This window comes from Aedes aegypti, chromosome 2 (assembly GCF_002204515.2).
Source record: "Aedes aegypti strain LVP_AGWG chromosome 2, AaegL5.0 Primary Assembly, whole genome shotgun sequence".
NCBI lineage: Eukaryota > Metazoa > Arthropoda > Insecta > Diptera > Culicidae > Aedes > Aedes aegypti.
In genome coordinates this window covers 25,990,102-26,017,761 of record NC_035108.1, presented here as the reverse complement: position 1 = coordinate 26,017,761, position 27,660 = coordinate 25,990,102, and the positions used below count along the sequence as shown (strand labels likewise).

The following is a 27,660-nucleotide window of genomic DNA, read 5'->3' as shown; positions in this document are numbered from 1 at the left end:
TACGGTTCGAACCTCGTTTTATTTCGTATCGAATTCACCCACCCACATCTCTTAAATAAATTATTACTACGGTTTTGATCCAATCCTTCGATACTCGTTCTAAATAAAATGAATCCACTTACCTTTCCTACTTAATGATCTTGACTAAAATGTGAGCTGCCACGTCGCGCCTAGTTGGCCTTCTTCACCTTCTTCTTCTTGATGGAATTGATGCTGGAGGCGAGCATGTCGATCTCCTTCTCATCGAATGCCGCCGGTTCGTACTTGTATTCCTTTGGTTTCGATTTGCTGACGAGGTCCCCAATGAGGCCGCCCAGCTTGTTCCACGCCATGCCCAGCAAATCCAGCGCCAGGTCCTGCTAGGCTTCACAACAAAAAACTTTATAAAATTAGGTCATCATAGATAAATCGTATGAAGTTCACATAATATTTGCCAATATTTAATCAACCCTTTCAAACACCAGAATAAAAACAAACTCGAGTCTTTCGTTAAAAATTGTACGTTGAACAGAAATCGCGAAAATCTTATGACCCTACTCACATCATGGAATAGATCCCTCGAAAATTACTTTATTTTGTATTGCATATTAACTTTCTTGGAAAAAACATATCGTCAAAAAGATATGCATTTATCAACACCTATTTTATTACGAAGACAATCCAATGAATATCAAAATATAATTAGTGATCTAGTGAGAACATTTGTTGGTATGATATGAATAGTAAATTGATGGTTTTATTTGAATATAGGTGGTCAATTCTTTATTGAAATTCCCAGGAAAAACGGGAATCCGGGAAACAGAAAATCATTTCCCGGGAAACGGGAATCCCGGGAAATCTCATTTCTCGGGATTGGAAACTCTATTAAAAGCGTATCTGCAGAGATCTCGATTTCTCTTCTTCGAATTTCTCTTTTGAAAATTACTATACCGGGCGACTGTTTTTGACTGCTATTTTTATTTTAGTAGAAAATAGTCATCGCCCTTCACCATGAAGCATCGTAAAATGTTCCGGAAATCAGCTTCATATGTTATGGAATATTAGTTTTGGATGCATTTCAGTAGGAACCTTTGGAAAGTGAAGCGATTGCTTAAAAAATATACGGCGATATACCTGGCTCAATCGTTACACAAGTTCTATGTCCTTGTCGTCAGCGAAGCAAACAAAATCACCGGATCTTTAAAAATTGTACCTTGTCCGCTAAGTCCGGCCACCAGCTATGATAATGATTTGAGTACAAAATCGAACAACAGTCACAGATGTCCGTCAGCTTTTCATAGATCTCGGCGAAATTCGAATAAAGCGGGATGTTCGCTCGAATTCTTTATGCGATTTTAAACACCGTCCATCGTTGCTATAACGATTATGTGAACGTTTTGGGAAAGCTGTTATTGTCTATGATCTTCTATAGCTGCACATGGTCGATATTGTCGTACCTAATTTTTCTTTTTGACATTATGGCATCACTGAGACAAAACCAAAATGTACTAAGAGCACTTCCACAGTTATTACCTGAGAGTTTTCTTAGCCAAAGTTGCCATCGTGTGGAGGGCAAGAGATACTCGATGCCCAGGGATGTCAAGAAAATGTCAATTTCCGAAAAGATCCTGGACCGAGCGGGAATCGTACTCCGACACCTTAAGCATGACTTACATTTGAACCGCGAACGTTGCAACTAGACCGGGCTTCATATATTGTCGTACCCTGCTTTTAAATTGATGGACATGGCGGATATATAGGTTTCCCTAGTCTTGTATTGAGGTTTCCAATTAAAGAAGTTAAAGAACGTTGCCAGGGCATAAAATATTAAAGTGACACCTGGTTGGACCTGGTGTAGTGGCTAGAACACACGCCTCTCACGCCGAGGACCTGGGATCGAATCCCATTCCCATTTCCATCGGAAGAGAGGTAAAGCCGTTGGTCCCGAGATGAACTAGCCCAGGGCTAAAAATCTCGTTAATAAAGATAAAAAAACAATTAAACACGATGGGAAATAGAAGAGAAAAGGTGTCCAAGTCAAATCTCAAATCTGTATAAGCAACAGGCACTTGAAATGATGGAGCTGTCGCAAACTACCAATTATAATATCTGTGGTGAATAATAAACTAAACTAGTCTAGATGATAACATTCTCCATTGATTGATGCAATACGACTCTATAGTTCTGGGAAATTAAGCACTTCCGAGAAAGCAAGCTCTTAGTTAGTTGATAACTTTTGAAGGGCTCTGAAGACTGGACTCAAAAAAATGAGACACCCAAAAATGATCGCCAAAAAATTATTTTAAATCGGATTCTTCTCGAATTTTCAGGAATCAATAACTATATATTAGCTATGCTTTGGCATAATTTTTTGAATTTTCTCCTCCAAGCTGAATGCTCGTACATTTCTCTCAACGCTGCTCATGAAATCTTGGGCGAGGCTTTGTTCATCTTTTTTACACAAGTTCTCCCAGTTTTTCTCCAAAGCTTCATCGGTTTTCAATGTTTTTTTCCGCTTTTCTTCAACTTTTTCATTATCGCCCAAAACTTGCCTCCTTCGGGACCACATTGACGCCATTCGCTTCGTACCAATCTATTACAGACTTGCATAATGGCACGAAGCGAGATCCGGCCAGAACAGCGTGGGACCACGGTGAGAACGGAGGAAGGGCAGCAAGCGCTTCTGCAAGCATTCCTCTCGATAAATCTGCCCGTTTATGGTGCCGGTTGTAACGAAAAGCTTGCTGTGCCACCCGCACTCGCAGATCGCCTGCCACAACAGGTACTTCTTTGCGCATTTTCTCTTCCGGAACTTTTCCGGAACCTCCATGCGGGACGTACCGACAACAAACTTGAGGCCGGGGATTTGTTTGGTATCCGTCTTAATGTATGTCTCGTCGTCCATGACGAGACAGCCTGGCTTGACAAGTCACCTTATAATACTGCTTCCGCGTACGCTATTTAGCCGCCGTGTTTTGCTTGTCAGTCCGGTTTGGCGCCTTCCTGACCTTAAAAACACGTATCCCGCTTTGTGGTCTGCTGGACGAACCACTTCGACGAATTGACCTTTTTCGCCACGTCTCTGGTGGAAAGGTGCGGGTTATTATTAAAGTACTGATTTATCTTCCGCGCATTGTCCGGGTATTTCGTTTTCGGTTTTCGGCCGATTCCGTCGTGCCGCTCGATGGTCTTCGTCTCCTGGAACATCTTCACAACGCGGGACGTGGTGATATGGTGGATTCCAAGCCTTTTGCGGCTGACCAGGGTTATCGATCAAGGCACCCAAGATTTGCTGGCGTAGCTCTTCTTATTTCGAATGCATCTTGAAAACTATTTGACAGATCGCGATAAAACATTACACCCAAAACAAAGTGTCGCATTTTTTTCCGAGTTCAATCTTTAGACACTTTTAGAGAATCTGAAAATATACTATCACAGTGGAGATGTTATGCCAATAAGAAAAAGAAAAACTGTTCTTATTTTGTGATTCACTGCATTCCTAACTTACAGGGACCCACATTACGGCAGCCTTTGCTCCCGTGCTCATCGTTAAGGCTGCAACTGTAGCCCTGGGTTTGGCGTTCGTAGCAATCTACCTCTATCTGAACCGCATCATTCCCGGACTGGGGGAAGGATTGGCCGATCCTGCTCCTATTACTCTCCAAACCCCACCGGAGCAAACATCGGAAGCGCCATGGAAGCAGTTTTCTCCTTCATCTGGATCGGTTTGGTTGTGATTGTCTGCAATGTGAAGGCCGTTGATGGCGGGGAATTCAATTTGAAGGAAAGTAGTCGGGGTTCGCTGACAGGTAGGTGAGTGGAGTAGCAAATTCGGACCATAGATTTAATCTTTGCTCTTTTTAGCGACATCAATTCTTTCGGCGCTATCCGCCTTCCAGCTGCTACAAATGAAAATGGCCCTGCTAAGCTTGATTCTTGCCGGAGTATACGTTTTCTGGTACAAACTTTTCCCGGAAGAATTGATGAAGATGGAAGAACCCAATTACGACCCAAGCGGCTCCACATTTCAGGGACTTCTCTAGATCAACGTTTGGAGCGATCTGTATACGGTTCGAACCTCGTTTTATTTCGTATCGAATTCACCCACCCACATCTCTTAAATAAATTATTACTACGGGTTTGATCCAATCCTTCGATACTCGTTCCAAATAAAATGAATCCACTTACCTTTCCTACTTAATGATCTTGACTAAAATGTGAGCTGCCAGGCCACGTCCTCCTCCTAATTGGCCTTCTTCACCTTCTTCTTCTTGATGGAATTGATGCTGGAGGCAAGCATGTCGATCTCCTTCTCATCGAATGCCGCCGGTTCGTACTTGTATTCCTTTGGTTTCGATTTGCTGACGAGATCCCCGATGAGGCCGCCCAGCTTGTTCCACGCCATGCCCAGCAAATCCAGCGCCAGGTCCTGCTTGAAGAAGATGAACCCGACGAGCAGGATGAGCACGATGGCCGATAGGGAGTTTTGGTTGAGATCACTTTCGGCGGTACGCAGCTCCGGTCGGAAGTGCATCTCGCTGAAGAAGCTGCTGCTGTTGGCCGTGAATTCCACCATCGGCAGGGAGTATTTGTAGTTTTTGTCTGAGAGGGTGGAGGTCAGTTCGATGTAGTAGGTCTTGCCATCGAAGGGAATTCGCGGGAAGAAGACCATGATGCCGGGGTTGATCTTGCTCTTGGGGTTCAGGGGAGATTCAATTCGCTGCGAATGGACCGGCGAATCGCTGCCCTTTTTGTAGAGGAAGATTTTGAGCGATTTGTAGAAGTCGTTCTCCGAGGCCAGAACCCGGATGGTGACATCGACGAAGGCAATGGGACTGATGGCGATCATGTTGACGTCGCGAACGTCGCCCTTTTCGACGTTGATGACCTTCTCTTTGGGGATGGAGCGATCAACGTTGGACGAGGGGCCATCGGTGCGGACTCGGACACGGTACTGGCAGCCGGGGTGCAGTCCTCGAATGCGATACTGGCCATTGGCTTCGCTGGTGCTCTCTTCGAGATGATTGCCGCATTTTTCGTCCGTTACTGCTTCGACGGTGACTTTCGGGAATGGTTCTCCGTTTAGGGAGGTGATGGATCCGAAGATGGAGAAAGCCGTTCGGGTGCCTTGCAGTTCCTCGTGAACCGTGGCGCCGTCCTTCACCTGTATCAACTTGGAGTTCGGCTTGAACTCGTACTCTTTCATCATCGCTCTGAGGTAGTATTCACTAGGGGACAGCGAGTGGAACTTAATGGTGCCATCTTCACCGGTGACCAAGTTTTTGCGATAGCTCTCGGCCCCAGAAAGGGAAAGCAAAACTCCAGGCAATCGGTTTCCAGCATCATCCTTTACGGTGACGATTATCTCGCAAAGCTTGTGTCCACTGAAGGTGTTGGTGGCCTTGTCGAATGCCGAGAACACATAAGACTCCTTCTCAGCAGACAATTCCACCGCCAAGTTGGAATCGATTGGGCCAAACCGGAACTCGCCCTGGTCGTTCGTTAGGGCAACCAGTGGCGACAGTTCAGCATTCTTCGGGAAGAGCAGAGTGATTTTGGCGTCCTTGATTGGTGGACTGGTTTTACCGTTGATTAGCAAGCCTTTCCTGGCCACGATCTTGGTGGGGACTTCGGTGCAATCCGAAGCTCCGACGACTTCCAAAGACGTCGGAGTGAACAGCATGATGTCACTGATCGGGACCAAAGTGATTCGTTCCCCTTGTTCCAGGAAGAAGTCGTAGTGATAGACACTGGAACCTTCTGAACGTTGTTCGCTGGGTTTGAATTCGATGATTTCCGTTCCAGACTTGGTAGTGATTTGTGTCTTATAAGTAGCTTTCTCTTCCGCAAGAAGCTTTACAGTGTGACGATGGCTCAACGCAGAGATGCTAACTGGAGCCACATCGGAAGTAGCAAAAGCCTTGGGCACGTCAGCCCCATATCGATGACACCCGGAAAGACTTATGTCATAGCTACCTGCTTTCGAAACGCAGAATGTGTTCATTCCGGAAGTGAGTAACATTTCTTCTGCTTTGGCACCTTCAACTCCCTTCTGCTTGTAGGTCATCTTCACTGCGTGACTGGACACAATCGAGACCACATATCCGCTCTGCACTAAAGTAGGAACCGTTTCCTGAGCGGTTTTGACATTGATCTTGACCGTGTTCGATTGCCAGCACAGCTTTCCTTTGGGAACGCTTACTTCGTAGCTTCCTGGAAGAACATTCACAAATGAGTACTTGCCATCCTGAAGCTCAGCGTTGGAAGCCTGTCCGGTCGGGTTGGCATTGGAATCCAACGAGGTCAATGTGACAGTAACGTCCTTCGAGCATGCGTTTCCAGCATCCGGAAGGCAGCGAACCTCTCCAGAAACTGTAGCCCTGAGCTGAGAGAAGATAATTCCACTTTGGGGAGATCTGTCCACATTGATCGACTGAGTCAGAGGGAAGAACTGAATTCCAGCGGCGTGCTCCTCTTCGCTAGTGACTACTTTGACGGTGTATTGACCACTTTCCAAGAAAGTGCACCACTCGCCAGCGGTCTTCTCCTTCGTTGTTACCTCCACAGTTGAGGTGGAGCCTTTTTTCGTGATGGCCACTCTGTAGGATTTCTTGGAGATTACTTGACCGCAGACCTGAGAACGGGAGAAGATATGGAAATTTAGCTAAAGCTTCTACAAATCAGTATACAGGGTGTTCGTAAATTATCCGGACAACAAAATATGAGAAAGATGATCTCACATTTGAAACGATAAAAAATCAATGACTGTGTACCTTTTTCAATACATCCATATGTTGACACAAAATAGAATTTCAAATAATTTAGAAATTATTGCATTTTTCTGAGAAGACAAATTTTAATTTTTCGGAGTCGTTATTCCTGAGGGCCGCTAGTCATTTTAGAGAAGTTTTCTCTCTAAAATCTGAAATACAGGGGATAGGCAAAATTTTGCCCAAATTCAAATGCTTATAACTTTATGAAAAATGGATGAAATTGGATGCATCTGGAAGCAGTCGACGGCAAATTTGGTCCAGTTTTAGGAACTTCCTTGGCCATGCATATTGGCCACTGGACACCGGAGATGTTCCGGATTTTCTGAGGTCATGTCCAAATGTCATTTTTTCTGTCGCTTGTATTTTTGTGCGGTGTAAAGTTAGATAGATGTTTGCAATTTTCCTAGAAACTAGAACTAATAGGAAGTTGAATGCCACCGGACGCATTAAGATTGGTTGGAAATCTTCAGAAATATGACCATTTCCGTAAAACTGGTTCCGGAAAGCATGGTCAGTCATGTTTGTATTTCCAATCATGTAAATATTATCCGGAGCTATATCCAAGTGGACATCAACCTTAAAAATGATGTTTGCTGCAGCGTATTCAGAACCATTAGATGCACAGACCACTCTATAGAAGGTTCCAGGTGCCCTGGGGGAAGTGGTCAATTAGGAACATATCTGGAACCATATCAATATGGGCATCAAACTTCATGATTTTCAAAGGTTATGCTTTCCGAAGCATTTCCAGCACCACCGGCTGCCATGACCACTTTATAGTAGATTCCAGGTGCCCCGGGGATGTGGCCAATTCAAAACATGTCCGAAAACACATCAATATGGGTAAAAACATCAAGATTTTTGAAGGTGATGCTAATAGAAGTATTTAGAGCGCAACTTATTTATATGACCACTGTATAGTAGGTTCCATGGGCCCTGGGGGATGAGGTCATGTTTCGAGTTGGCCACATCTCTAGGAGCCCCTGGAATATACTATAGAGTGATTATTATATCTTGTGGTTCTGAAAATGCTCGCCATTTTCCAAGTCACATGGATCTTACTGTTTATGGTAGAATGTGATTCTGAACAGATGAACGGACATGTTCCGAATTGGCCACATCCCCCGGGGCACCTGGAACCTACTATAAAGTGGTTATGGCAGCCGGTGATGCTGGAAATGCTTCGGAAAGCATAACCTTTGAAAATAATGAAGTTTGATGCCCATATTGATATGGTTCCGGATATGTTTCTAATTGACCACTTCCCCCAGGGCACCTGGAACGTTCTATAGAGTGGTCTGTGCATCTAATGGTTCTGAATACGCTGCAGGAAACATCATTTTTAAGGTTGGTGTCCGCTTGGATATAGCTCCGGATAATATTTACATGATTGGAAATACAAACATGACTGACCATGCTTTCCGGAACCAGTTTTACGGAAATGGTCATATTTCTGAAGATTTCCAACCAATCTTAATGCGTCCGGTGGCATTCAACTTCTTATTAGTTCTAGTTTCTAGGAAAATTGCAAACATCTATCTAACTTTACACCGCACAAAAATACAAGCGACAGAAAAAATGACATTTGGACATGACCTCAGAAAATCCGGAACATCTCCGGTGTCCAGTGGCCAATATGCATGGCCAAGGAAGTTCCTAAAACTGGACCAAATTTGCCGTCGACTGCTTCCAGATGCATCCAATTTCATCCATTTTTCATAAAGTTATAAGCATTTGAATTTGGGCAAAATTTTGCCTATCTCAATCATTTTGCCTATCCCTTGTAGAATAATCCAAATTTTCTATTACTGTTTGAAGTAACCTATATTATTTACTCAAATTACATCACACCCGGACTACATAGTGGATGATATCGTTTGATCGAGGAATTGCCTCGCATAAAATGCTTTTTTCGGAGTTCATTTGTATATTTCGTTTCGTTCCGTATACTTGTACAAAGTAGGTCGGATCAATCCGTAGCAGCTGTCAAATCAATTTTGTTATGATAAATTAAGTCGCATAAGAGTACACCCAAGTAACCATAAGCACTAATAATAAGCCCTTAATCAGCATCATAAATGCGTACATGCATTATAATAGCACCACAAATGCTTACACACCCTATAACAGCACTTCCGCTGCATAGAAACCCTATTACAGCATCATTAATGCTTCTAAGCCTGATACATACGGGCATTAAATAAGCACTATATTGGCTCTATATTCGCATACAGGGCCTGTTTAAATGCCATCCAGTGTTTTGACAAATATACCACGTGCTTTGTGTTTACATATAGTGGTGAGAGGGAGTCAAACATAAGTCTTCTCACTACTACAATTGCAGCTTTTATGACGGCGAAAAGTGGTGGTTTAAATTGGTCACTTTTCTTTCCAATACTATTCATCTTATGTGGGCGAAGGAGCAAAGGAGCAGAACTTCAACAACTCAACAATACAGGTGTCGCAGGTTCGAGACGCAAAATGAGGAATTTCATCATCATAAAACAAGGATCAATATGTGGCAATTTCAAGTCCTCAAAAGGATTAAAACCACCAAAATGAATAAGTCTGATACAGAGAAGTACTATCTCAATCATTTTATTACATTTTGCATACTATTCGAGGTTTCCATTTTCATTCATTTATTTATTTACCTCGTGTACCAGCTGCTTGGCCGCATACGCGAAAGCTCTCTGGCTGCGTACGCGAAAGCACAAAATATTCGCCCGAAAAACCTGGCGAAAACAACTGACGTTTCTCACGTGGTCTTATATCAGCACTAGTGATGCCGAGAAGCACGGTTATATCTTCGCATTATAATGGCACGCTATTTCGCCTTTTCTGGCATTATAATAGCATTATATGCGTATATAAAACTGACAAGCATCAAATGATTACCCTATATGCGCATATAATGCTGTTACCGTGCCGCATTATCGTGCTTACTGGTTACTTGGGCAGACTAGTTAGCAAGAAAATTTACACACTCACTTTGCATGTTATTTTTCATCATATAAAATATGCACGTATATCGCCTCCACTTTTGTACGTATAAGGCCTTTTCGCAACATCTTATACGTGAAACTTTGCGCATATAAGCATCGCATAACGCAAAAGGTGATTTCGTTATACGTACATTCTGGTTGTCTGGGCAATGTATTATGCCGTGCAAGAATACTGAAATTATTCCGCTTAATTGCATAGAGCCATGCCTTTAAAGTTTGTACGGATAATTTGCGGACACCCTGTACACATGCCAAACTGTCCTATCTGCAAAAGAGATACTCTTTTTGATAGCTCTCTTTCGATAATTACCATCTTTACAACAAAAAATAAATAAAATTTTATGAAAATGTTATAACATTATGTTTTCTATAAAATATTGACAACTGTTTTTGATAACCTTTCCCTAAATCTGAATCTATCCTCAAAATTAGGTAGCATTTTGATATTCTCAAATCCAAATTGAAATTTTCTTCATGCACCAGAACTCACAGTAAATACAAGAAATTGTAGGTACAGTGAAATCTCCATATGTCGATGTCCTAAGATTCAATATCGACTAGCAGAACCACAAAACTTCTTGATTACTCTGACGGCCAAAGCTTTTCAAAGATAATCTGTTCCATAACTCGATATTTCTGTGATTCGATGATCTTTTCATGGACTCTTTCAATCGACTCATGATGGTTTACCTGTACAAATACATCATAAATAGGCTTTTTCACTGTTAGCCCACGGGAAGTTTTTCAAATGAATACCACAAGTAACAATTACATTCACAAGATCAATTGGAAATATAAATTTTCATCTTCTAATTTGCTGTGATGTTAGCTCACACAAACGATATCACGTCGATAACTGATTTACAGAATCATTTGAATTCTAATCCTCTTTTTCCCATGGTAGCTTTAAAGCTCCGTTGGTTTACGACGAATTTAAGATAATCCGAATCATATAAATAGGGTGCAGAGCTACTTGGGTACTTCTAAGATTCACTTTGGCATGGTTTTTTTTTTTCGGATGAATTGTCTGAAACTTTGCAATAAGAAGCACTTCAATACGACGCATATTGGTACCAAATATGATCTCAGTAGCTTTCAAAAAACCTCACAGCCGAAGTGAATCAAAAGTACCAAGAATAGGATCCGGCTCCCTACTATGCAAAAGTTACTATGACATGATTCTACACACATTAGATTAATCCAATTGTCAATTAACTGTTTAAATACTCGATTACTTTTTCAATAAGACATTCATACGGTTTTGAGAAAATTAATTAAGACTGTCTTCTAAAACTGTTTTAAAATTACAGTTTAACCTCCATGAGTCGATGCTCCATGACTCGATATCGACTCATGGAACCATACTGAAAACAAAATTTCATGGTTACTATGATGGTCCCCTCAAACAGCTATCCATAGCATTTCTGTTCCATTACTCGATATTTCCATGAGTCGATGGTCCCTTCAGATATCGACTCATGGAGGTTTGACTGTAATTCCTTTTTTAACGTTTTTTCGTCTCGTACACCGCTTAAATCTTGCATACGATCAGCTCGCGTCCGAGTACTAAGTAGTTTCTATAAGATCCCACAAACATTTTATGACAAAATGATACACCGTTGTATTCAGTTACTGTCGACGTTTTTGTACCAGTGTGAAATCGACTCAAGCAGTGTTTTGTTTTGATTCGTAGTTAAGCCACTTTGCCTCTCCATATAACGGAGCGGTGAAAGTAGTGCTTAGGTTGCGAAAGTAGGAAATCTTACTTGCGTCGTTTTGTAGATCCGGAAAACAAACCTCGCGTAACTTTTCAAAAGGATCTATCTAACATTGAAAGGCTCTCTTTGTTTACTTTCTTTTTAAGCAATCAGTGATCCGCATTAACCTCTGTTTTGTATGAAACGCTACCCAAGGACGTTGTCTTTCGATCTATAGTAAGAAAAACTTCAAAAAAAAAAAAAACTTTAGTATTGCACTATTATAATTGAAAGAGAGCGAGAGCGGAGAGAATCTCTCATTTTACGCAGGTTCTAGCCATGTAGGATTGGTTGTATGTAAAGGGCGATGTAGGAAAAAAATTGGCATCACTGTATGTTGTAATCGATTGTTAACCGAGTGCAATCTTTTTATATTGTTTTTAACCATTTCATTGTTTACGTTTATTTGTGAATCATCGAGAAAAAACTTGCAAGTGGTGTTACCATTTCGGCAACGTGATTGGAGTTCGTCTATTATACCTCTACCCAAAGGCGTTTATACAACATCCGGAGACATGGAGAACATTTGCGCCAAATGCAATCAACCCATTACGGGCATCGATTCAATTACCTGTCGTGGATATTGCGGCTGCGTGTTTCACATGACATGTTCTGGCGCGACAAAACCTTTTTTGGATGTGTGACAAATGCGCAATCCTGTTCGAGAATTCCCATTTCCGGGCTATAACGAGACATGCTGATGAACAATCACCTCTGACATAGCTTACGGATGCTATCAGCAACCTCCAAACGGAAATCAAAAAAAATCCGGCTAAACGTGTATCAGCACAATCTTCAAGACTCAATCGCTGGCCGATTATTGGTGAATCTACGCGCAATAACAAACTACCTCGTGAAATGGATTCATTTGAACGCTCCTCTTCAGAATGGCAGTCCGATCGTACGCAACTTAACCAGAATGTAGTTTCTGTTCCTGTTACTGATAAACCAGCGAACAAGTTCTGGCTTTATCTGTCTCGCATCAGGCTCGATGTAACGAATGATGCAATCACAGAAATGGTAAAAGCTAATTTAGGATTGGAATCTGATCCTGACGTCGTGAAGCTCGTTGCCAAAGGCGCTGACACCAGCAATATGTCATTCGTCTCATTCAAAGTTGGTCTCGATCCAGCTTTGAAGAATAATGCCTTGATCCTTCTTCTTGGCCTGAGGGAGTCATGTTCCCGCAATTTGAGGACTACAGTGCTCAAAAATTTCGGAAGCTCTCCAAGGCAAATTACTGTCTATCTCCGGTAATAACCTGACGACGAACTAACTGCTCAAATATCTCCTGACGAAGTTTTCAAACATTATCTCCATCGCATCAAACCGGTTTCACTGGGACTCAACGACGAAAGCATCATGGAAGTCTTAACTCCCCCCGCCACAGGCGAGCCCTTCCTGTCACCGACCTTCAGCCGTCCTGGTCCTGTGTGCAGGTACGGAGAAGGGGTCTTCCAATCGGCAAATCACGGCAAGTACAGTCATGCTTCGAACAGTACGGATTCTGATCCACCATCCGATTTCAGAGAAGAATCGTTCAACCACTTCGTTTCATCATCAACGCTGACACTGGAAGGCATCAACGCAGGCCTCTAGGACACCCCTAGCCCAGCCATCACAGTGAAACCCTCCCGAACACCGATCAACCATCCAGACCGTGACCACCTATTTTTGTCCGTCTTCTATAAAAATGTTCGTGGTTTATGTACCAAAACGACAGAACTTAGGTTAATGTTATCTTCCTGCGATTATGATGTAATTGTGTACACTTTTTATTTTTTTTTTATCTAGGTGTTCTGTGTTATTAGACAACACTATCATCCTAATTTGGTAAAACAAATTTAAGATTTAATTAACATTTTGTTAACAACATATTACATTTCATTTGCCGTAGTAGTTCAGTTTTTTTACAGGTGAGTTGATTTCACCTGCTTATAAGAGAAAAAAAAAACGTTTTCAATATACTTAACCTAACTTAACCTAAACATATAACGCATTAATCGTGGCAATAGAAGATTGTAACGATTTTTGCCTGAAATTATTAATGATTGTATTTGACATTTGTTCCAATGTTTCAACATTGGATATTCTATGTAACTCATTGGTACTATACCAGGGAGGAAGCCTCAAAATCATTTTCAAAATTTTATTTTGAATTCTCTGCAGAGCTTTCTTCCTGGTATTACAACAGCTAGTCCATATTGGTACAGCATACAACATGGCTGGCCTGAAAATTCGTTTGAATATCAAAAGCTTGTTCTTAAGACAAAGTTTTGATTTTCTATTAATAAGGGGATAGAGACATTTTACATATTTATTACATTTGGCTTGAATGCCCTCAATGTGGTTTTGGAAAGTTAAATTCTTATCTAGCATGAGCCCTAGATACTTAACTTCATCTGACCAATTTATTGGAACCCCTCTCATCGTGACAACATGTCTACTTGAAGGTTTCAAATAAAGAGCTTTTGGTTTATGTGGGAATATTATAAGTTGAGTTTTGAAAGCATTAGGAGAAATCTTCCATTTTTGCAAGTATGAAGAAAAAATATCCAAACTTTTTTGCAATCGACTACAGATGACACGCAGGCTACGTCCTTTGGCGGAAAGGCTTGTGTCATCCGCAAACAAAGATTTTTGACATCCCTGAGGCAACTCAGGTAAGTCAGATGTGAAAATATTGTATAATATTGGTCCCAAAATGCTGCCTTGAGGAACACCAGCTCTTACAGGAAGTCTTTCAGATCTGGAGTTCTGATAATTAACCTGAAGTGTACGATTTGACAGATAACTTTGAATTATTCTAACAATGTATGTTGGAAAATTAAAGTTTTTTTAATTTTACAATCAAACCTTTATGCCAAACACTGTCGAATGCTTTTTCTATGTCTAGAAGAGCAAGACCAGTAGAGTAGCCTTCAGTTTTGTTGGAACGGATCAAATTTGTTACACGTGAAAGTTGATGAGTGGTCGAATGTCCATGGCGGAATCCGAACTGTTCATTGGGAAAAATTGAATTTTCGTTGATGTGGGCCATCATTCTGTTCAAAATAACCTTTTCAAAAAGTTTACTGATGGAGGAAAGCAAACTGATTGGACGATAGCTAGAAGCTTCTGCAGGATTTTTGTCTGGTTTTAAAATTGGAACGACCTTAGCATTTTTCCATTTGTCAGGAAAATATGCTAATTGAAAACATTTGTTAAATATATCAACTAAAAATGATAAGCTACTTTCTGGAAGTTTCTTGATGAGGATGTAGAAAATTCCATCATCGCCAGGAGCTTTCATGTTTTTGAATGTTTTAATAATAGTTCTCACTTCTTCCAAATCAGTCTCCCAGGCATTTTCGAAAACGTTCTCTTGATTGAGAATATTTTCGAACTCCTGAGTAACTTCATTTTCAATTGGACTAGTAAGTCCTAAATTAAAATTGTGCGCACTTTCAAACTGCATAGCAAGTTTTTGAGCTTTTTCGCAATTAGTTAGTAATAATTTGTTTTCCTCTTTCAATGCCGGTATTGGCTTCTGAGGTTTTTTCAAGATTTTAGATAATTTCCAAAAGGGCTTAGAGCCAGGGTCCAATTGAGAAATTTTATTTTCAAAATTTTTGTTTCTTAATTGAGCAAAACGTTTCTTGATTTCTTTCTGCAAATCCTGCCATATAATTTTCATAGCAGGATCGCGAGTGCGTTGAAATTGCCTTCTCCTCACGTTTTTAAGACGGATCAAGAGCTTAAGATCATCGTCTATAATCACGGATTCAAATTTTACTTCACATTTTGGAATTGCAATGCTCCGGGCTTCAACAATGGAATTTGTTAAAGTTTCAAGAGCAATGTCAATATCAATTTTAGTTTCTAAAGAAATGTTAACATCAAGATTAGAGTCAACATACGTTTGATATATATTCCAGTCGGCTCGTAAATAATTGAAAGTGGAGCTGATAGGATTGAGAATCGCTTCTTGGGATATTTGAAATGTAACAGGGACATAATCAGAATCAAAATCAGCATGAGTAATCAGTTGGCTACAAAGATGACTAGAGTCGGTTAAGACCAAATCAATCGTCGATGGATTTCTAGAAGAGGAAAAACATGTGGGGCTATCAGGGTATTGAATTGAGAAATATCCTGAAGAGCACTCATCAAATAAAATTCTGCCGTTGGAATTACTTTGAGAATTATTCCATGACCGATGTTTGGCATTAAAGTCACCAATGACAAAAAATTTTGACTTATTGCGAGTCAATTTACGCAAGTCAGTTTGGAGCAAATTAACTTGCTGTCCAGAGCATTGAAAAGGCAAATAGGCAGCTATGAAAGTATATTTACCAAACTGTGTTTCAACAGAAACACCTAAAGTTTCAAAAACTTTAGTTTCAAATGATGAAAACAGTTGATGTTTTATACGCCTATGAATGATGATTGCAACTCCCCCACATGCCCCATCAAGTCGATCATTACGATAAACAAAAAAGTTAGGATCTCTTTTGAGTTTAGATCCAGGTTTTAAATACGTTTCGGTAATAACTGCTATATGCACGTTATTAACCGTAAGAAAATTAAACAGCTCGTCCTCTTTACCATTTAGAGAACGAGCTTTCCAATTTAAAATATTTAAATTATTGTTTGGATCCATTAGAAAAACGTAATCCAAATACATTCGAAATTGAAAGATTCGAACGGCTACCCGACGGATTAAAATTAGTTTGTGAATGAGCATGATTATGATCTTCCTGATGGGTATGATTCATGATCAAGCGATCGTTAACTGAAAAATGAGCATTGTTCGATACTCTAACAGGCAAATTCCGGAAACGACCGTTATCGTAACGGATATTATCTTTCATCTGCCTGGCACGAGCCTCAATGACCCTTTTGCGTGAAGGACAATTCCAAAAATTGGACTTATGGTTAGCCCCGCAATTACAGCATATGAATTTGGTGGTATCTTCCTTCACTGGAAAGACGTCTTTGGCGTGAGAAGAACCTCCGCAAATCATGCATTTAGCATCCATGCGACAATTTTTTGTACCATGACCTCACTTTTGGCACCGACGGCACTGAGTGGGGTTCTGGTAATTTCCTCCAGGTTTCTGGAAATGTTCCCATGTCACACGGACATCAAACAAAAGTTTTGCTTTTTCTAAAGCTTTAATGTTATTTAGTTCTTTTTTGTTAAAGTGAACTAAATAATATTCTTGAGAAAGCCCTTTCCGAACAATGCCAGATTGGGTTCTCTTTTTCATAATGATTACTTGGACTGGGGAAAATCCAAGTAAATCATTTATTCCATTTTTGATCTCTTCAGGTGACTTATAGTCACTTGAGAGACCTTTCAAGACAACTTTGAACAAACGTTCAGTTTTATCGCCATAAGTGAAAAATTTGTGCTTCTTCTCTTCAAGATGTCTGAGAAGAAGTTCGCGATCTTTAAGAGTTTCCGGCAAAACGCGACAGTCTCCTTTCTTTGCGATTTGGAAGGAAACCTTGATTCCCCTAATGGAGTTCAAGATCTCCTGCCTAAATCCCCCAAATTCGGAACAACTGACCACGATAGGCGGCACTCTTTGCTTCCTCACTTGAATCATAGAGCCTGGACTAGAGGCTGCTTCGATTTGGTGTTCGGAAAATTTGTCTAGAGCATCGAACTGATTGCTCATTTCGATACAATTATTCATTTCACCCTTGGAAGAAAGTTCGCATTCCGGGGAAGCGTCCTTTCTTCCATTCTTGCCACGGGTAGTGACAGTTTTAAAACCCACTTTTTTGGAAGGAAGTAGTGAATTCAGAGATTCACCCTTCCTTTTGTTTGTTGTTGATACCATGTTTAGTTAATAAACGAAAGAAGACGTGACCTTCGAGAGGTTTTTTCCCAAGACGGTGTCCAAGAAGGATTACCACCGCTAGCTTTCGCCAACGGGTCCAACGAAAAATCGAAGGCACGGGTCCAAACAAGGATCGTAAAGGGATCAATAGTAGAAAAAATAGTACTGAAAAGTACTGTTTTAGTAGCACTGAAAAGTACCGTTTTTAATTTTAGCACTGAAAAGTACTGTTTTTGTAGCACTGAAAAGTACCGTTTTATTGCTTTAGGTAGTTTTTAAGAAAACTTCCAAGAGCAGAGAGAATTCGTGTACGCACAGCACGAAGGTACGATGCGCACTGCAATTGTGTACACTGAGTCGCGGCTCCGGCCTGACATACGCAACTCAGCACTAATAAGCGATTATGCATTATTTCGGTGCGACAGAAGTGAAGCGACAAGTGACCATTCTAGAGGCGGTGGCGTCCTTGTAGCAGTCAAAAATGAATTGTAATGCCTCGGTATATCTCTAGTTGGTTGCACACAACTCAAGCAAATGGCGGTGTGTATAAAATTACATCATCGTTCAGTGTACATCTGTGCTATTTATCTACGTCCAAATTCCGACGTTGCTTTATATTCGACTCATGCCTCGGCTGTACAGCATATCGCTGACCAATGCTCGGTGAACGATGTCATTCTGGTTCTGGGCGATTACAATCTTCCTCGTTTACAATGGATCTTTGATAACGACCTCAATGGTTTTCTGTCTTCAAATGCATCCAGCGAAGTCAATGCAAACGGCAATTTGCTTGATCTAACCTTCTCGTCCCCTCCCGATGTTGCCTTCCGTTATTGCCTATTGATGCTCATCGTTCACCTTACGTGCTTCAAATCGATGTTTATACTAGTATGTCCGACCACGTTTCTGCACGCATCGATGCCCTGGAACTGGACTTCAAACACTGTGACTTTGATGTGCTCAATAATGTTATGTCAGCTGTTGATTGGGGGAACTACCTGGACGGCCATTCCGTTGACGCTGACCTTGCTCTATTCTATAAAAAATGTATGAAGTGTTGGATTCGAACGTGCCCCGTTATCGAAGCCCCAAAGGCTGCGGTTACAGAAAGCCTTGGTGGAATGCTGAGTTTAGGTTCCTACAATGAACTACTTATCCGAAGCCATCCTGAATATTTGATCAGATTGGAAGCGAATTTGAAACAAAATCCTAAGATGTTTTGGAAGTACGTGAAGTCGCTAAGGTCAAGCAACCGAGTACCAAGTAACGTGATGCTCGGAAATACTACTGCTAGCTCCTCCAAAGATGCTGCAAATCTTTTCTCCTTTTTTTTCAAAAGTGTTTACAGCTTATCGTCCCCTTAACCACATCCTGGATGCTTCAGAAATATGCCGTCCCACAACGTGCACCTCCCACGTCTTAACTTCACCAACGATGATATACTAAGAGCACTAGCGCAGATCGATGCTTCGAAAGGAGCTGGATGGTTTGCCACCCGCCTTTGTGAAAAACTGCGCCATATCTTTGGTCACACCTCTTACGCTGCTCTTCAATCGTTCCTTGGAGGAAAAAACATTCCCAAGTTTGTGGAAAAGTGCTTGCATGATCCCCGTGCACAAATCAGGCAGCTTGAACCACGTGGAGAACTATCGGGGTGTATCAATTCTCAAAGTCAAAGTCTTTGAGACGCTAGTGCACGAAGTTATGCTTAACGCTGAGAAACCGCTCGTCTCCGATCACCAACATGGTTTCAACTCAGCACGCTCCGATGAATTCGAAATAGCGTACCTACCACAAGACAGTGTGTTAGGTCCTCTCATCTTCGTAATGTTCGTAAACGATCTCTGTTCTCGAATTTCCTCCGGAAAGTTACTTTTTGCTGATGATCTAAAAATATTCAGAGTGATCGCGTCGGCTCTTGATTACAACGTTCTCCAGAACGACATCGATGAGCTTTTGCGGTGGATCAAGTTTAAATATTCTATACAATTTATGACGAATCAACATCGGATTTCAGAAATGACAAGTTTCCTTAAGAAGAGCTTTAAAGAATCCTGAAATCTCATCTGCTTATTTATTGAAAAAAAAAGATCTTAGTAAACCCATGCAAATTCGTTTGAATTAATACTCGTTCTGGCTTTGATGTGGTCCGCCTGATCAGTTAGTGTTAGGCTGAGGATCACTGATATAAGGTCAGGCATAGCAGAATTCGTTCTCAATTGATTTCGAAGCACGATTAAGGCGAAGAAGGCCTTCATTGAAATTTGTATGCATCGTTGATGATTGTTACTGAATCATGTCACAATTTAGAATTACAGAAAATCAGTAGGTATTGCAGTGATGTAGCTGACAAAGTATCAGCATACTTTCTGCATGTAAGCGCATATAGTGATACTTTTTATTATCAATATCAACAATCAATATGAGGACAGAGTTTTATTACTTTGAAATTGCGAGCAGCAATTTCAACATGGCTGCCAAAACGAATGACGGGATACTTAACCTTAAAGCAACCGGTAAAAAATATCGTATCTTTATCGGTCCATGACCGACAATGTTTCACAAGTTATAACAAACTTGATAAATAACAGCAGCGAAGGAGAGCCACAAAGAGATGATAAAACCAGTGGTGATTTTCTAACCTTAATTTATCTGTTCTACAAATAGAAGTTCATAAATTTTCACAACAAATGCGCATATACTGAATAGGATATGGTTCAAATAGTTCATTTCAGTAATTTATCTTTTCCATTTGATTGTAGATTTGCTAAAATAAGTAGAAAAGGCAAAAAACGAAAGTGAGAGATAGGTACTCTCAATTTTCTCAGAATTCAACCCTATAAAATCAGATTTTCGCATGGTTTTCACATTGGCTGCTAGTTGCAGCATTCTATATGAGCTCCTAAGGTAATCGGAGTCAAAATCTGTTTTTCTAGCTAAAATCGAAGATGGCTCATATTGTTCATATTGGCCCATATTGAGTTAATCTCAAGTTTTGTTCTGATTGTTGCCAACTCGATCAGAATATTGAGTTATCATGTAAGCGAAAAATATATAACAAAAGAGAATCTCTCTTTACCAGATAAAACCGTTTGACATGTTCCAATAAGCTCTTACCTTGAAGCCCGATACGACCACATCCGGAAGCGCCGGATTGCTCAACGAGATCTTCACGATGTGATCCTTGAACTGCAAATCATCAGCCGTAACCTGAATGGTATATGTCCCGGCTTGGATATTATCCAGAGTGTACTTTCCATCGCTTCCGGTTGTTGCGACTTCCTTTCCATTCAGCTTAACCTTGGCATTGCGGACTCCCGGTCCATCTGCTGCTTGAAGAACCTTTCCGCTGACGCTGAATCCGGTCACCTCGAAGCTTTCCGCCAAACGCAACCCGTCCCGACCCACCTCGAACTCAATGGCTTCCGGCCGGATGTGGAATTTGATGGCCTTATTGTTGAACACTGGCACGACACGATACCTTCCGGATGAGACTCCAGGGAAGGTAAATGTTCCGGTTGCCTTGTTTGCATCCACATAGCAACTCGGGGAAGTGTTGTATTTCGGATCCGTTCCGGTCACTGCTGGGACATTATCAGACGAGCACTTCAATAGAACCTCCGCTCCCTTCTCGGGGTATAGTAAAAATCCTACATTCCCAAAGGGCTGTCCATCGCTGTGCACTCGTCCTTCCACGTCGAATCCGGACACCATCAGCGATTTTGCCGGAATTTCCGTGTTCCCCGTCGTCACCGTAACCGCAATTTCCGACTTTACAAAGTGCCACTTATCGTGCTTCACCTTGATCACGTACCGGCCAGATTTGATGGGAGTAAACGAGAAAATCCCATTACTGTCCGTGATGGTCTGACCTAGAAGAAAAAGTGTGGAAAGTTCAAATCAAGTTGAGGCCAGGGATAGTTATCTAGCGAAAATTTTAGGTCAAAACCATAGAAACACAAATAAAATAGCTGGTAGTGAACAATTGAGTAACAAATATCAAGAAGAACATAAAGTTTTAGTATTAAGAGCTAGTGCTAGGAAGATAAAAAGTTTAAAACAACTAACGTCCACTAGGGAGGATAGAAGTAGAAAACTTCATTGGAAACAAACGAAGACTAAAAAATCAAATTTAATGTTAAGAAAAACGGATGGAGAATGCATTGACAAGCACGACAGACTCGATCCACCAGAGCTTCCACGGTACCGGGAGCAGTCGCTCATGGAATAATTCGCAAAATAATTACAACGACAGAATTTTATTTGACGAGTGCTCTTCAGGATATTTCATAATTCAATACCCTGATAGCCCTACTTGTTTTTCCTCTTCTAGAAAACCTTATACGATTGATTTGATCTTAATCAACTCTAGTCACCTTTGTAGCCAGGTGCCAAATTTTGAAAAAAAAAACCTCAGAAGCCAATTCCGGCATTGGAAGAGGAAAACAAAATATTACTAACTAATTGCAGGGCTGGTAGCAAGAATTGGTACCGAAAAAAGTTATTTTAGTGACCAAATTTGAGAAATAAGTGACTAAAAAGTGACTTACTCTTCTCGAAAAAGTGACTAAAAGTGGCTTGTAAAGCAAGCCGTAATCAATTTTATTTCAATTATAGTATACTGTTTTACGATCAATATCAATCATGATAGTGAATATTCCATATGATCTTCTGCAGGTAGTAAGTCTAGTTGAGTATCATATTTGGACATTTTTATTGTGCTTCCAGATTAACAATATCCCCTAGATTTTTTTCAAAAAGGGTAGTTTATATTTACGTAAATAATCCTATTTAGTAGATTTTCATTATTTTCAAAATGATGTGTCTTTTATATTACCAAAGTATTTTATTTTGTAAATTTTAATAAAAATTTGGAACATTTGTAAAATTAAAATTTTTGCCTTTTCACATTTCCATTTAAACTCCAGCTCTTCTACCTAATAAGGTCAATATTTCTATGCATTAATCGATATTTCAAATAAAAAATGATGACAGAAGATCGAATTTGATTGGAATACTGCTTAAATCGCGTCCTTTAAAGGCCGACTAATGAAGAAATTTTCCATCAGTAAAATTACGACAAGTAACTTTTTGTTTTGCCGTAAATTATGTACCTTCATGAATTCAATATCTTTTTTTAAAGAAAAACCACGAACAAAAAAATATATTAAATAAAAAAAAATATATTTTTTGTGAGAAATTTTGAAAAATTTACGAGGAATTTGTAAAAAAAATCCTAGTGTAATTTCTGATGAAACTTGTGTGAGTTATAATGATGAAGACCTACAAGGATAACTGAAAGATCTCTCGAATTCTTGATGAATATATTTCTTGATAAATTGCTATGATAATAAAAGCATATTAATCCATCAATGGTCGGAGCAATAACTGTAATAATTGGGTCCTAAAATGTTAAATGAATTCTCGTTTTTATTCAATAATACGAAAGAGCATGTTCTTGCAACTACTTTAGCAAGTTTTCCCGCTCAAATAACGGCTATATCATTTTTTAACTTCAATTTAAAAAATGGGTCCAAATATCAACCTTGACACTTGTGATCTTGTTTGACATTTACTTTTTCGACAAAAATGCCACAGGGCATATAATTTTAACACTGGGGTTGTTCCTATTTGACATTTCGGAAGGGACACGGAAAACAAAATATACCCAAAATTCGAGTTTAAACCAAGGGGTGTGACAAAATCTCAAAAACCATAAAAAAAATGTTTTTTGTACTTAAACCAATGAAAATCATTTAAAAATTGAGTAAACATGTGTTTCTGCCCTAAACTTAAGCGTTTGGTAATAAAATTGAGCAAGGGCTTTAGGACCCTATTGCTGTAGTATTAACTAGTGTGGAACCTTGAATGAAATTTTAAAGAATCTATACAGGTCTTGTATTTGAAAAAATATCAGTGAAGTGTTTGAGCCGCAGTAATAATATTTTGAAGAAATGCTGGACAAATTTCTAGAGAAATCTAATGAGGAATCCCAGATGCAATTCATCGAGCAATTCTTGGAAAAGATTTTATCCAATAATACCTTAAGTAGGTTTTGAGAAATTCCGGAGAGTAATTATGGATGAATTTTTGAGAGAATCCTTATAAAAAGGCCTGGATTAAATGAAAAATGCGTAGGAATTATTGTAGGGTTTGTGGAAAAATGTAGATTTTTTTTCGAAAACTCTAGAATAAACCTTTGGGTAAAAACTTTTGTAGGGCATGCGGGAAGAATCCTAGAAGTAGCGATTGAAGAAATCTGTGAAAGAATCAGTGATCTGGAGGAAATACTGAGATTTTTTTCTTCAGAATAATCTCTGTGAAAATTTCTGGAGGCAGTAGCGTGGGAATGCTCTAAAATTTTTTGTTTAAAATTGAGAAGAAATTCCTCTGAGCTTCTATTGAAAAATTGCTGGTGGCATTCCTGGTGGAGTTCTTGAAAGTATTCCAGAAGGAATCTCTGGATAAATAGTTACGTAATAGTCTCTGAAGGTTTCTCTGGAGCCTCTAGAATGTTGCACCAGAATTCATTGCAATCAGATGACCCATCTATTTCCGACGACTTCAATCGACAGTTTCTTTATGAAAAAGCGATTTTATAAAAGGTACCGTCAAACGGGGCTACTTTTGATTCCGGGGGCTACTTTGGACATTCGTGTTTTTGATTTATTTGCAGCATAAATATTAATCTGAGCTATTTTGTGTCTTCAGCACTTTTATTGGCCAAAACATGCTCTACAACCAGACATGAACATTTTTCGGAACAACATCAACAATAACAGGATAAACAGGAAAATATATTTAAAAATTCCAAACACATATTCACAAGGCACAAAACATTTGCTATGTAAACATTGTTCGAATTTTTCACATATCGTGGAAAGTTATTAGGAGCGTCACAAAACTATCGAATTGTCATGTTTCATAAAAATTTGTGATAATTTTATGTTAAAAATTGTTGTGTTACATAAATAATTGATCAAAGGTCTTAATTTTACGACTTCTATTTTATGCTAAAGCGTTGGTTTCTATATTTTAAAACAACAAAAAAATAAACCAAGGATTCAGGAAAGTTAATAGTCATCAAATATATATATTTTATGACGTATTGGTAGTAAACTAAAACCATATTCCTTGAAAAAATAATTCTCGGTCATATTTTACATGAATCCGTAGTACCAAACAATTTCATTCTTCATCTGCTATAAATAAACTACCATTTAGCCATCTCAAAGCTATTGAGAACAAAAATAATTACAAAAGTAAAATTTGAATTGTCTACGATCTTGCGAAACATTATTCATGTACCTCATGCATTGCACTTAAAATAAAAATTACTTTTAGTTACAGGAATTGATGAGATCCTTCTACATATCATTTATATAACATTAAGAATTTTAACGGATGATAATCAGTATTAATCAGACCTTATTAATCGTCGCAGTACTTGGTAATTGCATCATTCGATTGTGTCAACTTAAACAATCAAGCAGTCGTAGCTGACAGTTTTATTTAAAAGAAAGTAAAACTGAAATTTCATACTCGAAAATAAACACTACAAAACCATGTTTAGCTGAAAAGTGTTATATAGGTATGTGTATTTTTTCGCGCTTTACAATTTTCTTAATTATGTTTATCAACGAAAAACGTTCAACAACATCATAATAGACGTTAATCTATAGAATTAGTTCAAAATTTATGCGAAAATAATCATTTTATTATCAAATCGTATTGCTTTCTAAATGTGTCCAAAGTAGCCCCATTTTTGTCTTGAAGGACACATATTTTTCGCTATTCAAGCAATTTTTTTTATTTCTTGATGAATTTGCTTCATATTTTGCACATTTGTTACGTACATATACAACTAAGGTTTATGCAAGAATCATCGAAATCCATCCATAATTATTAGAGCTACAAATCCTCAAAGTTGAAGAATGTGAAAATAATGTCAAAAGAAGCCCCGTTTGACGGTAATTCAAAAAACAATATTTCAAAGGGTCTACTTTTTTCAAAATCAGTTTAAAATTTGTTGGTTGTTTTCCAATAGTAAACTGATTGCTTACCAATAGTTTTATTATTCAAAAAGTTAGTTGACTTTTGGATTAATTTGATAAGTATAGAATCGATATTTCGTATCTCGATATCGAGTTAGAGAACCACAGTAAAAGTTGGTTTTCATGGCTACTGTGATGGTCACTCGGATCGCATTTGCACTGGTTTTGTGTTCCATAATTCGATACCTGCCTTACTCGATGGCCCCTTCAATATCGAGTTATGGAGAGTTGACTGTAGAAACTAATGCATAGTATTCCTCTGGTTCGGTTTGCCTCAAGTTCGTCAAAAATAATTGAGCTCTGGAGCTACCATGGGAAAGAGAGGGTTATGGCAAAAAAGTGACTTTAGATACCGTATTGATTATAATGCCTTTAGAGACCTTAACTAAAAATAAACACTTTTTAGAGATATGCATTGAAATAGTATCCAAGCTTTTGAAAAAGATCTGCTTACCTGAAAATACACGTTTTTTAATTGCTTTAATCTTTTCCTACAAATATTATTTATTTCATATGCTCATGAAAGATACCCAACTAGAACTGGGAATCGTATTTGCCTTTCCCATTTTAGCAATCCTAAGTCCTACTTCCTTATTTAAACAAGTTATTCGGAATATTAAAAATAATATAGAGTGAATTGACAATACCTCAAGTTATAACAGCGGCGCAGCCGAAATTTTTTTTGATTGAAGAAATCTTGTGTTACAATATGGACATATTCTGCCATAATAATTACTGGTTCGAGGTTTTTTTTCCTGCGTATAGCCGAAATCCTCTGATAATTCCAGGTTTTTCCAGGTTGAATAAAATTCCCTGATAATTCCAGGTTTGCCAGGATTTTTTAGGTAGTAGACACCCTGCTTACTTAAAACTTAGCCTAAGTTAAGAAGGCCGATTCAAAATTTTCTCCCCAAAAATTTTTGAGCTAAAAAGTGACTTTTTGATGAAAAAAGTGACTTTAGTTGAAATGGCTTCAAAAAAGAGACTTTAAAGTGACTTGCCTCAAAAAAGTGACCAAGTCACTAAAAAGTGACTCGCTACCAGCCTTGTAATTGCGAAAAAGCTCAAAACTTGCTATGCAGTTTGAAGGCACGCACAATTTTAATTTAAGAATTACTAGTCCAATAGAAAATCAAGTCACTCAGGATTTCAAAACATTCTCAATCAAGAGAACGTTTTCGAAAATTCCTAGGAGACTGATATGGAAGAAGTGAGAATTATTATAAAAAAAATCAAAAACATGAGAGCCGCTGGCGGTGATGGAATTTTTTACATCCTCATCAAGAAACTTCCAGAAAGTAGCTTATCATTCTTAGTTGATATTTGTAACAAATGTTTTCAGTTGGCATATTGTCCTGACAAATGGAAAAATGCCAAAGTTGTACCAATTTTAGAACCAGACAAAAATCTTGCAAAAGCTTGTAGTCCAATCAGTTTGCTATCCTCCATCAGTAAACTTTTTGAACAGGTCATTTTGAACAGAATGGTCCACATAAATAAAAATTAATTTTTGTCAATGAACAGTTCGGATTCCGTAATGGACATTCGACCACTCATCAACTTTTAAGTGTAAAGGACGCACCTATTTTAGTGTTGCTCTCCGACCGCAGCTCAACCTGGACTCCCTTCGCACCGACGTCGTGCCCATAGATCTCCACCTTCCCGGTGATCCCGAAACCCTTGAAGATGAAGTTCACATCCTTCCCCTGGCTGCAAACATCCGTCGCGCCGTCGAACTTGACCGGAACCTGTTCCGGTTCGAAGCTCCACCCGGGAGGCGGAATAACCTTCAAAACGTAATCGCCTTTGTCGTACAGCGGAATGAAATAGTACCCATTCGAAGGCGAACAGTCCGTTTTGATCTTCAAACTCCCCTGCGGGTTGTACCTGAAAAGCGAAACCAGAAAAGTTGCAAATCACCACTCCATTAATTAAATTATCACACTACTCACAAACCCACTTCCACCTTGCTGAAATCCAGATCGGAGTTTGCATTTTTGATGAAACCTCCGCAGCCGAAGACGTCGTTTGCGGTGGTGAATTTAGATGCCAGCAGAGAACACACTACCAGCAGCAGCCACGTCATGCCCAAGTGGGACATTTTCATTTCAATTTCGGAGTGATTGGACAGGCAATGTCCAAATTTTCGATTAGAACCGGTCCCGTAAAATTATCACTAACCGCACGTACCGAGCACCGACAGGAACGTCGACTGTGTGCGAAGAAAATAAGTGCGTGACCAATCATTTATTTGATTGATG

The 27,660-nt window shown here is 39.5% G+C and overlaps 1 protein-coding gene across 2 annotated transcripts; it reads right to left on the bottom strand.

Moving 5' to 3' along the window:
- Positions 1 to 27,660, bottom strand: LOC5573478 (nodal modulator 1). 2 transcript variants are annotated; one of them, XM_021840323.1, is made up of 5 exons: positions 27,352 to 27,654; positions 26,982 to 27,286; positions 20,463 to 21,217; positions 4,409 to 6,613; positions 1 to 356 (listed from the first exon to the last, which is right to left on the bottom strand). In XM_021840323.1, the coding sequence occupies exons 1-5, from the start codon at positions 27,504 to 27,506 to the stop codon at positions 171 to 173; spliced, it is 3,606 nt and encodes a 1,201-aa protein (XP_021696015.1). In that variant the 5' UTR covers positions 27,507 to 27,654; the 3' UTR covers positions 1 to 170. The 2 variants fall into 2 exon arrangements, with proteins under 2 accessions (XP_021696015.1, XP_001654625.2); XM_001654575.2 differs by lacking the exon at positions 1 to 356 and having other exon boundaries at positions 4,046 to 6,613; positions 27,352 to 27,660.

Coding starts and splice junctions, on each gene's coding strand:
- LOC5573478 (XM_001654575.2), bottom strand. CDS start 27,506: ATGAAAATGTCCCACTTGGGCATGACGTGGCTGCTGCTGGTAGTGTGT. Junction 21,218..26,981: donor GGAGAGCAACACTAAAATAG/GTGCGTCCTTTA, acceptor TTTTTCTTCTAG/GTCAGACCATCACGGACAGT. Junction 6,614..20,462: donor TGGTCGTATCGGGCTTCAAG/GTAAGAGCTTAT, acceptor TCCCGTTCTCAG/GTCTGCGGTCAAGTAATCTC.